We start from the raw sequence: 11,912 nt of genomic DNA on the forward strand, positions 1-11,912 counted from the left end.
CCTACCTAGGAAGATTGTTGATCTGTTCTGAGACGGAAATCCACGAGTGCTGCTGAGGGAGATGTTTGCGGAGCCAAGCTGGCTAAACGTCTCAGGCCCGCTAAGTGGCACAAAGCCATACCTATTTCGGAGATCAGCGAGGGGGTGTCATGTTGGGAATTGGGGGTCGCCACAGTAAACCGCCAGAAACCAAGATGAGTGGACATGGCTGACTGAGTCACTAGACTGATTGCCAGTCTATTTGCCTCAGTTGCCAAGTTTGTTGTCCAAATGCCTTGGCCCTAGTCCCCAGGCTCTTTTACATGCATATCACACTAGTACACCCTCAAATCATTTGATGTTCCCCGGCTCATGCAGAAGGGAAATAAAAGCAGGTGGAAGTAAGGATGCCAGTTGGAATTTAAGAGGGCCGAGGGGCTTGGAGCATGGCAGTGTTTTACAGAGAAACAAGGGGAGATGGCGGTGGAGAGGTGGAAGTGGGGAAAGGAGGCAGAAGGAGGAGCTGATTAGCGAATTGGAGAGTGAAAGTGACCATAAAAGCAGAGGATAATAGAGATAGAGGCAAAAGAGGAGCAGGTGCAAAAATAAGACCAACAGAGGGAAGGGGAATTGGAACGTACAGGAGGAGCAAAGAAGAAAATGTGAGGGCGAGAGGTAAAAGCATAAGTAGAGGAGGTAGGTAAGGAGAGATTTAGAGGTCACAAGAGGCAGAGAGAAGCAGTGCTCAAGTCCTAAAGTGGGGGGACTCATTAATATGCCATAAGGGGAGTGGTGCCACCATAAATGAGCATATTATTGAAATATTAATTGGCTTTGCATAACGGAACAAAGTGCACTGGGTGAAGAGGAATTTTCCTTTCAGAAAACCAACACACAAAATATAAACCAAGAGAGGATATTTACTTCTAGTAGTGTTGGAAAATTATAAGAGATGTGCACTTAAAATCTTAGAATCAATGCCCATAATTTCCCTGGGGTGCAGAGTTCCCATGTGTGACATTTCACCTTCAGGCGTTTCTGTTTTATGATCTGGTCCTGTGATGGGGTGGTTAAGTGTCCAACCTGGGAACCTGGTAACTAAGGTTGGAATCCCTACCGTGAATCCAACGAGTACAATCTTAAAATTCCTAAAACACAGGGCCAAGGAGCTCATTTTAAGCTTTTTAAATACCCAGCGGGGGGCGGCATCCGCCCTGTGAAAAAAGGGCATGGACGCCGTCCACCCGCATGCACCCTCTACTTGAGACCCTGCAGAGAAGAGAATGAGGGGTGAGGTAAAATCAAAAACAGAACAAGGCAGGAGAGAAGCAGAGGTAAAAAGAGGAGCAGAGGATAGGAGGAATGTTGGTGAAGCTAAGAATGGAGGCATTCCCCTAATATGCTGGTACTTTAATAAAACTTTGATTTGTCTGTCAATCCATTGGCTGTGGCAGATCCCAAATCCTATAAAAACTCTTCAGCATCACTTTAGACTAAAATGTACTTCTTTAGCATAAATTCCTCTTAATGTCTTGAAATCATAAACTGTGGCAGGGAGGGTGTGGGTCTTTCCCAGCCAGCAGATGTAAACGTCTAGCCAAGCTGATAGTGTTGTGAAACCACAACGAGCTATCCTGTGTATTCCCCAAGTTTCAAGGCACACCGAAAATTATCTCAAAAGATTTCAGGGTAATATTTTGTCCTAAAACATCAGCCATTTTATCTGTGCCTGCATTCCAGAACCGTCTCAACATCGGGCATTCAGTAAACATGCAAATATGTTCTGTTGAAAGTAGGCGACATATAGCGCAACAAAATAGGGCACTGGAGTAGCACTTATTCATCTATGCCAGGGTTAAGAACATTAAATGACGCCCTCTACAGTGATGAGTTTCAAGCAGTACAGGCGCATTAGCAAGTATAGAGATAGCAGTGCTTTTCTCCACGTCCATGACAGTATCTACAGCAGGTCAGGAAATATATTTGTACCCATTTCTCACAGGCTTTATCAGAGATTAAGTTAATTTGAGCTGAGAAGAGTTAAGAATGTAGTAAACTGAAATATAGCCCTTACCAACAACAACACCACCCACAAGACCATCAAATGCAAAAGATAATAGGTAATAAACGTAACATATTTGAGACATGAAGTTCCACTTTTGCAAATACTTAAAAATGTATAAAATGTTAAGCGGAATACAATACATTAATCAGTAAATGTTCGTAGTTCTCTGTCATTGAAGAAGTGCTCTACTTTAAAGGATCCACACGATAAACACATTTCACCCAAGGATCTAAAAATGCCAGTATAATCACAGAAATCTGTAAGAGAGTGAAACTTGGAGAGGCAAAAAAACTTTGCACGGATCACGCCAATTCAGAGTAATGTGCAATCGTTTTCAAGCAGACCCCCTTAAAAAATGTGGGTTTGTGGCGCAAGGTCTCGTTCCTAAGTCTGATAGATTTCTGAACCATGGTCACAGAGACATTGGAGAAAGGAGAAGGTTGCCAAAAACCTTTCATTTGGTTGACCATTGCTGTCCAGCTTTACAATTTCAACTCTTGGAGCAAGAGGCCTCCTGAGAGGCGACATTTTGTAAGCAGTTTCATGTGATGCTAGGGGTTGTCCTTGTTCCAAATAAATAGCACTACCACTAAGTTTTAGCCTTTAACTTGAGACCATTAATAGGATTGGCACAGAGTAAATGAAGACATTTCGGAAGGATCAACATTTTAATCATGCTAATGCTACAAAATAAATGTATCAGTAGCCTGGTAATGCATCCCAATCATGCCTGACTGGCAGCCATTTTTTCTATTAAAGTTAATTTTTGCCAACCACTGAGGGTCCTGGGTTTTCATGACTCCCAAAAAAGTGGCAGTAGAATGGATTTGGAATAGAGGCGAAAGATCTGTATAATTTCATTCAATGACAGCAATTTAACTTCATTGAGTTTGTAGCTGGAAATTCGACCATGCACTCCTCTAAATGAAAAACTTCAAGATCAGCAACTGGAGGGTATGTAATTTTGATTATAAGATCATCCACTTGAGTAGCAACGTTAGTAGTCCAAACTATATTTATTTTAAAAAGGAGGTTTTTTGCGGGGTAAACGTAAAGTGTGAATAAACAGATCAATGCAAATTAAAGGGGAGAAAGTGAGCTTTGATGGGTGCCCTGTTGAGTCTCAAAGGGAAAGGAGGAGAGCTTATCCACAAATACTCTAGCCAGGGGAAGCTGATAGAGGGTAGGAAAGGAGCAGAGGGAATCGGTAGGAAACTCTGGTTCACCATGATGCAGCGGAGGAGCGTATTTAGCATCAAAACTATTATGGCAAGCCGGGAGTTCAGTCAGTTCATCATATCGGCCAGTTCTGCAGCCAATCTAGTATGCTCGGTCACCCCTCAGCCTGGCATAATTATACATTATAATTATATTTATTCTTTTATAACACGCTTAATACCAGAGATTGGTTTCTCAGCGCGAGATCTGGATTTGAACCTGTGTTGTGCTGCGTTGTCTTGCTTCCAAGACAAACGCGTTGCCATGAGCTATCCAAAACAATGCTGTTGCGGTCTTGCGAGGTCAGCAATATATTTACCCGGACATAATGCCAAGACTTCTGAAAATGATATACTATCTCAATAGTAAGAGAAATGGGCCAGTAGGATGAAAAAATCTGGGGGTCAAAGCTTTTTTCCGGGAAAGTAATGTTAGAGTCCTGCTATGAAAGTGCCACCTGTATTCCATAATGACCAAAGACCAGTAGTTAAAGGACTTGAAATGGTATCCCAGAATGTCTTGTAAACGCCAGTGCGAATTCCACCTTCTTTTCTGGAACAGTTGTACATCAAAATAGATTTTTTCTGAGGACATTTTTTAAACTAAATCTTGATAGTATTGGGAAGAAAATGAGAATATCCCACCCCCATAGGCGCTTTAGGGTGAGGCGAGTTCCATTAGGAGACCTGTGATGTGCCAGGGAGAGGGGTGTACTAAGGGGCCCTGTATGGTCATAATATTGTGTACATTTGAGATGTTCTGACTTAGTGCACGCATATAAACAGACGCCATTTTGTAGCTATGGAAGAAGCATAGGGCAGTGCATTAGACACAGGCCGCAATCTTGATGAGAAAATCTGAAGAGGCCCAAGCTCTGAAGAGAGAGGCCCGCGCTGCAAACTTCCACAGAAACCCCTTTTGTTCTAAAATGTTTGCCAATATGTTGTTGCAAGAATGAATGTGCCCTGTAAGGCCTGTGCCTGATTCTGGATCAGAAATTTCAGAATGCCCAATGGACCAATGATTCTATATTATCTGATGGGCCTGCTGAATCGCCAATTCTGTCATATTGTCTAAAGACGTTCTCAATGCTATTGATCATTGGTATAAAGAAGACTGTTTCCCAGAATACAATCTTAGAGGTATCCCTTAATAAGCTTTATTACAAGTGACAAAAACACAAATATTCAGTTTAACCAAACAGCTTTCTATTCAGCTTTCACAGTTCCTTCCTGTGCCACATATTAGCAGTTCATCTTATTCCTGCATGAATGCTCCAATGTAGTGCTCCCTTTTCTCTCTCCCTCCCTGTAAATCCCCTTCCAGGCCATCAGTACTTCAACATATTTTTTGTACCCCTTCTTCTTTTTGAAACTCTCTCCTTTTCTTTCTCACTCTCTCGTAGATGCTCCCCTTCCATCTTAATCACATGTTCCTCCTAAGGGGGTCTGGGGAAGGGGAGATATATAACAGTGGCCCAACAATGCTCAGGTTTGAGTTCAGGAGGAACTGTTCTGAAGCAGTTGGAGGTTACAGGTTGCTTTGCACTCTGTAAACCACCTCTCCCCAGCACACACAAATGTCATAGTAGCACCATTAGAAATGTAGGCATCAAAGAGCAGTCATGATTAGAGTCTAAGCCTGTAGTGTCTTCAACTACCAACAGTGCTAACACAAGGATGGCAGCAACGCTGTAATGGGCCTGATAAGAACAAGTGGCATATAGCACTTCCTAGCTGACCCTGCCATCCCCCAAGGCTTAAAGCCCTGCCTACCTACAAAGGGCCTTAGTGTCATGATGCCTACCCCCGGAGCATCAGGCCAGGCCCAGCACCCCCGGAAGCAGGCATCATGCCCTCGGGTAAAAGCCCAGCGGCCCCTTATAGGGACTCTTCGGACTCAGTCCTGGCGCCTTTGGCGCCAGGCTCATGTTGGACATCAGTCCTGGCGCCATAGGCGCCAGGCTCATAAAGGGAGGTGTTTTGTGCACTTACCTGATGCAGACCATGCTGCACGCTTCAGGCCTCCCTGAGACCTGAAAGGGACTATTTTTTCATAGGGACTATTTTTTCACTCGGGCGTGGCCAGGGAAGGATACATACCTAGTTGGGGAAGGATACATACCTGGGACTTCTTTGGAGGCTATTTAAGCCACGCCCAGACAGCAGCTCATGCTTCGCGTTGTTCTGCTTCCTGCAGCTTAACGCTCACTGTGTCTGCTCCTGCACCTGGACTACAGCCACGCCCGTCTTGAACCTGGAAGACCTGCAAGGAAGGAAGAGAAGAGAAAGGTGAAAACCAAGGATTATTTCAAGCTTCTTACCTGCATCCGGAATCTTCTCCCCAGCATCCCTAAAGGAAGACTTCAATTTAAAAGCATTGCGTTGCTCGCTGCAGCGCCACGCTTCACTCACCTGTCCTGTCCTCGAGACATCTCCCGGCTCCATCGCGGCTGTCAGCATCGGACGCCACATCTCTGCACCTAGGGGAGAGAGGAAGAAACAAAAGGTGAGCAGAAGGACACACAGAAGGAAAGCCTGATTAACAGCCATAATACTTATCGGCTTTTCTTCCACATTTCGGGTCGGCGCTGCCCCGTTGGCAGGTACCGTACCCCGGCCCCTATGGGGAAAGAACTAGAGACATTTCAGAGGAATGATAAGGACATCTAGAGGGATCGCCCTCATTACTACTCACCTCGGCAGGTTAACCCCTCGACGCATCGCCTTCATTCTGCACCTGAAATAAAGGACAGATCACAGGTGAGAAAGACAGCATAAAGGGGGCCTCACTTGAACTTTGAACTTTCATACTTACGGCGCATCGCTCAGGAAAGTCAAGTGGATTTTGCCAGCGCCATTCTGAAAACCAGTGAAGTAACTGGACGAACGCGCACCCCTGCACCAGAAGCAGGATGGAGAGTTCAACCTTCCAAACCATAAGGTGAGCTTAAACCTGGTTTGGAGGAATAGAGAGGAACGGAGGGGGGAAGGGGGGAGCTAGCACACCATTCTGAAGACTGTTAATCCCCTTTCTCATCTGCAGAAGGATATTCCTACGGGCCAAGGAAGCACGATTTGGAGGTCCTGTCCAATCGGTGTTCCGGGTCCTGCGCATCACGCTAGAAGAAGCCGCAGTAATCCAGACTAGATCAGCGCCCCCGTGGGAACCAGGTGGGCGTTACACTTAGCTCCTCCCTGCCTGTCCCCACCCTAGCTCACGCCAGACTACTGTGAGAAACCTGAGGGTATTCTCGCAGATAGACCTCGAGAGTCCCTTATTCAGGTGGCCAGGTGAGGGCTGGTGCACTCAGATTCCAACCCTGGTAGTGGACGAGCGAGGGAGGATCACCTGGGTAGGGGAGCCCGGGGTTATATTCAGGGAAATGTCCAAAGGGAGACGCGGTATGGCACCAGAGAGGAGGAAGAAGAAGAGGACGAGATCCCTAAGATCTTTATAGGTTATAATACATTTACCTCGCTTCCTCCCAGTAAATCTCTCATGCCCAGACCCAGCAACCCCTCCGTACATAACCGATACTCTAAGATCCTAAACCCCATTGCTGGTTGATACTAAATCTCCCAGGATCCCAGTCTTTCTGTTGCCTACCCGAACACTCCCAGTCATTCTCCTTCCCATCCCTTTGATTGTTTCCCGCACTCTCAATCTGCTCAGACAACACACTACCATTCCCACACCCCCCCTGTTCAGATCACGATAAAAACTCGTGTCATTCTCGTTTGTTTCTCGAACCCCACCAATCTCATCCTCCTGAGTTTACCAAAACCCCTAGGAAGAAGGATATCATTCCTAATGTCACCCCTACCTTTTGCTACCTGAACCCTTTCTCCCGATACAAAAGACAACAGACTAACCACCTTCTTTCCTATGACATCTTTTCCCCATCTTACCCCGTATATCACTCAGAAACTCTAACCCCCTCTTTTTCCAATATAAACACGTTTGTGCACTGTGATATAAACCGGACTAATGTTAAAACGGATTACCTGACATGTCCCAACCCAAGGGTCAGACAGAGTCAGGCAATTAACCTGAATCACACACACCTGACGGGTCTTTACTTTCCCCACAGGGATAAAAGGTGGAGTAAGAGAACACAAGACGAGCAAGGCAGACGGCACGATGTAAGAGCTAACTCAGCACGGCAGTTGAAGAGGAGGAGAAAGACGCGCAGACCGAGAGGGAGACAAGGAGAGAGTCGACCTTGCCATTTCCGACCATGGCCGAAGGAACCTTCACAGAAGGAAACTTAAGTCTGCAAACAATAGCCAGCGTGTATTGCAACAGGTGTCAACGGTACATAAGACCCTCCTCCGCTGATTACCAAGCTGGGGAGAAATGCTTGTCTCTGTGGTACTAGCATTGACTCTGAGGAGAAATAAAGGCAATCAGTTCATCACAGCCGGTGAGTTGGGAGCATCGATAAGAAACCAAACTGTGTGAAACGAACGAAAGTAGCCACCGGCTGCTTTGAACTTTGAAAGGCAAAAGATACTATTGTGAAAAGAGGGGAAAAACCAACAACAGAGGAGTACGGCACCATGTGGTTGCTCACGTAGGAAACTCTGGGCGATTACCCAATGGTAGAAAACTACCGTAACCAGAAGGCTTTGGGAAAAGGCAAGAAGAGGTCAAAGTGGTCAAACAGGGGTCCTGTAAAATCCTCTGTACCGTCGAAAGTCTTTGACCAACAGATGATTGAGAAGTCCAGGGAAATTAATCCCGCTTGGTGAACGGAGCGCATGAACAGTATGTTGTAAAAGTTGCCGAAGGTGAACCCGGAAGAGGGAAGCCGACAATCAGGAACAAAGTACTGTTTAAAGAGTGAACCCAACCGAGGAATGCTAACGAGAAGGGGCAAAGTCTAAAGTCCCATCGTGAACTGTTTTCATAAAGGTTGGCAAGAGTGAACCCGACCGAGGAATGCTAACTAGGAAGGGCTGAAGCCTGAGGACCCTAGGAATAATGTGATAACAGAAGTGAACCCTACTGAGGGATGAGTGAACCCTACTGAGGGATGTAAACAGTAAATTGTGTTGCAAAAGGTGGCCAGAGTGAACCCGGCAGAGAGAGACCGACATAAAGGGGTGAATCCTGTGCTGTTGTTTAAAAAGACATTAAGATTCGTCAAAACAAGGAGAAGTGAATTGTCCTCCTTGTCAATTGGGGTCCGAGCCCGGCCGACGGAGATCCAGGAGTGAAAAGTCATCACTCAAAGTTCATTAAGAAAGGAATTGTTTAGTTGACTTAATGAATGCAACTTGAAGGGGGTCTGTGCCCAGAAGAGGGGGACCCAGAAGTGAAGCCATCACCCAAAGTTTTTGTTGAACTGAACTTTGTGTTTGTTTGTTGAGAATATCAGGCCTCGAAGGCAAGAGACTTTTATTGAAAGAGACTTAACCATCGAAGAACCCGATAGCTGATACGGAACTGTTGGCTTGTGCTGGGAAAGCTTGAGTGTGTGCTGTGCCATGCTCAAAACGCGGGGAAGGGAGAACCCTGGCAATCATATCCTGACTTATTATTTGTGAAAACGTATTTATTTATTATCCCACACTCTTTTTGTAATTAGCTGTAATGAATTGGCAATAGTTTATTTTTAGTATAGGCCTTTTTTACTTTGACAAGTCGCCACAAGGACTGTCTTATTGTTCATTTGATAGTCAACGCTTGCTCCCATTTTAGATTTAGGTTTAGCTTAGGCATTTTTTCACCCTGAATTTACAGTTTGATAAACACCCTTGACCTGTGATCATTTGTGTCTGTATTTACTTTTGCCACCATGAGTTCCTTACACTACCCACACCCTAGATCACCTTTGCCTGCTTCCACACATCCTGGTTCAACTCTTCCTTCCTCCATGCAGCCAGCTCACTCCTACCTACTATTGCCCACCCAAGCTCCTCCTTTGCCTGCTCCCACCCACCATAACTCAACCCTGCTATCATTAGGATTACTTTAAAGGTTACAAACATATCTGTTAGTGTTGGCAGACACACAACATTAGTAATAGACATCATGAAATGATGCTGCACACCCCAGTGAATGGTAATCTTTCTACTATGTCTATTACTAAGGTTATATATCAGCAAACAATAACCTGCAGACATGTTTTAAAATACTGGGTACATGGGGGAAGAAGTATACTGGGTACATGGGGAGGAAGGATAGCTCAGGGGCAATGCGTTTGTCTTGGAAGCAAGACAAAGCAGCGCAACACTGGTTTGAATCCCGATACCGCACTTAGAAACCACTCCTGGCATTAAGCATGTTATACATGAACAATTATTATTATAGAGCCCTAGTGTACTGTGTTCCTGCTTATAAATGGTATGGTATGGTAATGTTTATTTGTAAAGCGCCTATACACAAGGCAAGTGTTTCAAAGTGCTCAAGGAGGGAGGGAACAAGGGGAAATAAACAACATTCATTCATAGCCCTTGAATTTCTGAACGATACAAGTCTGCACAGGCAGAGAAGTGCATATAGTACAGTTAACAGTGTAGATAACAGCAAATAGTTCTGATGATGATTCTGCAATTTTTCCAAGTGCATTTAGGAGCCACCATGCAGGGAGGGGAGCAGGAAAAATAGACGATCTTCAAAGGGAATGTATGTTGAGATCGTGCAAGTGCACAGACGGTACGGAAGAGGGAGGGGTCGGGGTAGGTGAGAACAAGTGCAGGGGATTGGGGGAGAGGGGGAATCCAAGTGCACCCAGTCAGTCAGAAACTGCGGTATGTGCTGAGAGATGCCTCTCTAATGGGTCATTGACCAAGTGCCGTAGTGATGAGGCAAGTGCAGGCCCGAAGGCAAGTGTGAGTGGACTAGCAAGGGTGCCAGTGACCTGTGATACTCTGAGGTACACTAGGCGGCCAGTTAGCAATCTGTGTTGGAAGGGAGGGGGAGAGGGATAGAGCGGAGAGCATAGGCATAATTTTAGGGGGGACAGGGGTGTTTGTCCCCCCCCCAATTTTCATGGCACACCATTTTGTCCCCACTCATTTGGCTGGGGCACCTTTTCTTCAGATGTCATGTCCCCCCCAACATTTTCAGCATCCACTGGCGGAGAGAGAGGTTAACAGGGTAGAGGGAGAGAGAAGGAAGAGGAGAAAAGGAATGTCTTATGGAGTTTCCTGAACTTAAGGAGATCAGGCTCAAGATGGAGGGTGGCAGGGAGGCTATTTCAGAAGGAGGCCTCTGCTGATATTAAAGATCTCCCTTAAAATCTCTGCTTGGAGAACTGGCTCACTCGCAGAAGGTTAGAGGTAGATGAGCGGAGGGCTCGGGAAGAACAGTATTTAGGTAGCCATCATTGCAGATAGGTGGGTCCCAGGCCCCAGAAAGTCTTGTGGACAATACAGAGGATCTTGAATTTGATCCTCACAGCCATGGGGCGACTGGAGGGATTTCAGTCTTGCGGTTCTGTTCTGGATGAGTTGCAAAGGGCTCAAAGCAGAGGCACAGAGGTTGAAAGAGAGGCTGTTGCAGTAGTCCAGCCTTATGAGAACCAGGTCTCTGGAGAGAGTGAGCCACTGGCGGAAGGTGAGATCAAGATGGAGGGCGGCAGGGAGGCTATTCCAGAGGGAGTCTGGAATGTAAAATTCAGTAAACAACTGCAAATGCCAAACTCTTTGGCGTTGCCAATACTTGTTTTTAATAACTGCTTGGCCTTCAGAGAAGTTATGAAATTGTGAACATACCTTAAACAATGATTTATTGTGTACGTTTCCATGTTTTGTGTTTGGGACAAAATTGAGTGGAGCTATTGTCTTTTCTGTAGTAGACAATGTCCATGTCAAGGAGACCATATTTTGTGACTTTGCGTTAAAATATTGCATTGCTGTAGCCACCTGTAGTGGCCCCATGTAAGATACGCTGCCTTGATATTTTTTCTAATGAGTGTTTTCTTGTGTTGTTGTTTACAGATCAATGTACTTCTGTTTTCACATTGCAAGCCTCTTGCTGTTATTAATTTTACCAACGAAAGCACTGGGGCAGACTCAAAAAAAGACTCCTCAGAATGTGCTTAATCACATGAAGATGCAGTGAAGCCTGAAGGAAAGGAGTACCAAAGGGAACATGAAGCAAGCTTCCTCACAGGAGAGGAAGATTCCAAAGAATACAAAATACCTCAAACGGGAACGGAAGGAATGCTCGACAAATTGCACTGCGCGTTCCCCACTGGCACAGCAGACGTACATGCCTACGCGGGAATGTTTTTTAATAGTATAAATAAGATGTTATTTTGTACAAAGTACATTTGTTTAATGTATTTTAATCTATTTTGTGTACATGGCAGGCCTCTGAAGTCTTATTTTTGACATGGGACGTCTATATTGCGAAGCAATCATTTTGATAAGATTCTTGATCCGCCTGAGATTAATGATCGAATGGTGGTCTCGCGAACAGAGAGGCAGATGAATGCTCCATTGACGATTACGATCATACGTCACTTCCGTTGATCAAAATCATGGGAAAAGCACTGCTGCATTTCAAAATATTTTGGGTACTAGAAAGACTGAAACAACTTTGCCACCCTTGTGCAAGATCCCTTGTTCGGGTAGTGCTTCAACACTTCTGCACCTAAAGCTTGCTTCCTAAGAACATCAGCTAGAGTAGAAATTGG

General features: G+C 45.3%; 1 protein-coding gene across 1 annotated transcript in view; it reads left to right on the forward strand.

Moving 5' to 3' along the window:
- The window catches only part of MBOAT1 (membrane bound O-acyltransferase domain containing 1), a 773,590-nt gene extending 762,006 nt beyond the window's left edge, over positions 1–11,584 (forward strand). The window contains exon 13 of the mRNA XM_069613577.1: positions 11,212–11,584. Coding sequence (XP_069469678.1) covers positions 11,212–11,335 — 124 coding nt within the window. The 3' untranslated portion in view covers positions 11,336–11,584. The remainder of the gene's footprint in view (positions 1–11,211) is intronic.
- Positions 11,585–11,912: the final 328 nt, after the last annotated feature.

This window comes from Ambystoma mexicanum, chromosome 5p (genome assembly GCF_040938575.1).
Source record: "Ambystoma mexicanum isolate Mex_15411 chromosome 5p, UKY_AmexF1_1, whole genome shotgun sequence".
Taxonomy (NCBI): domain Eukaryota; kingdom Metazoa; phylum Chordata; class Amphibia; order Caudata; family Ambystomatidae; genus Ambystoma; species Ambystoma mexicanum.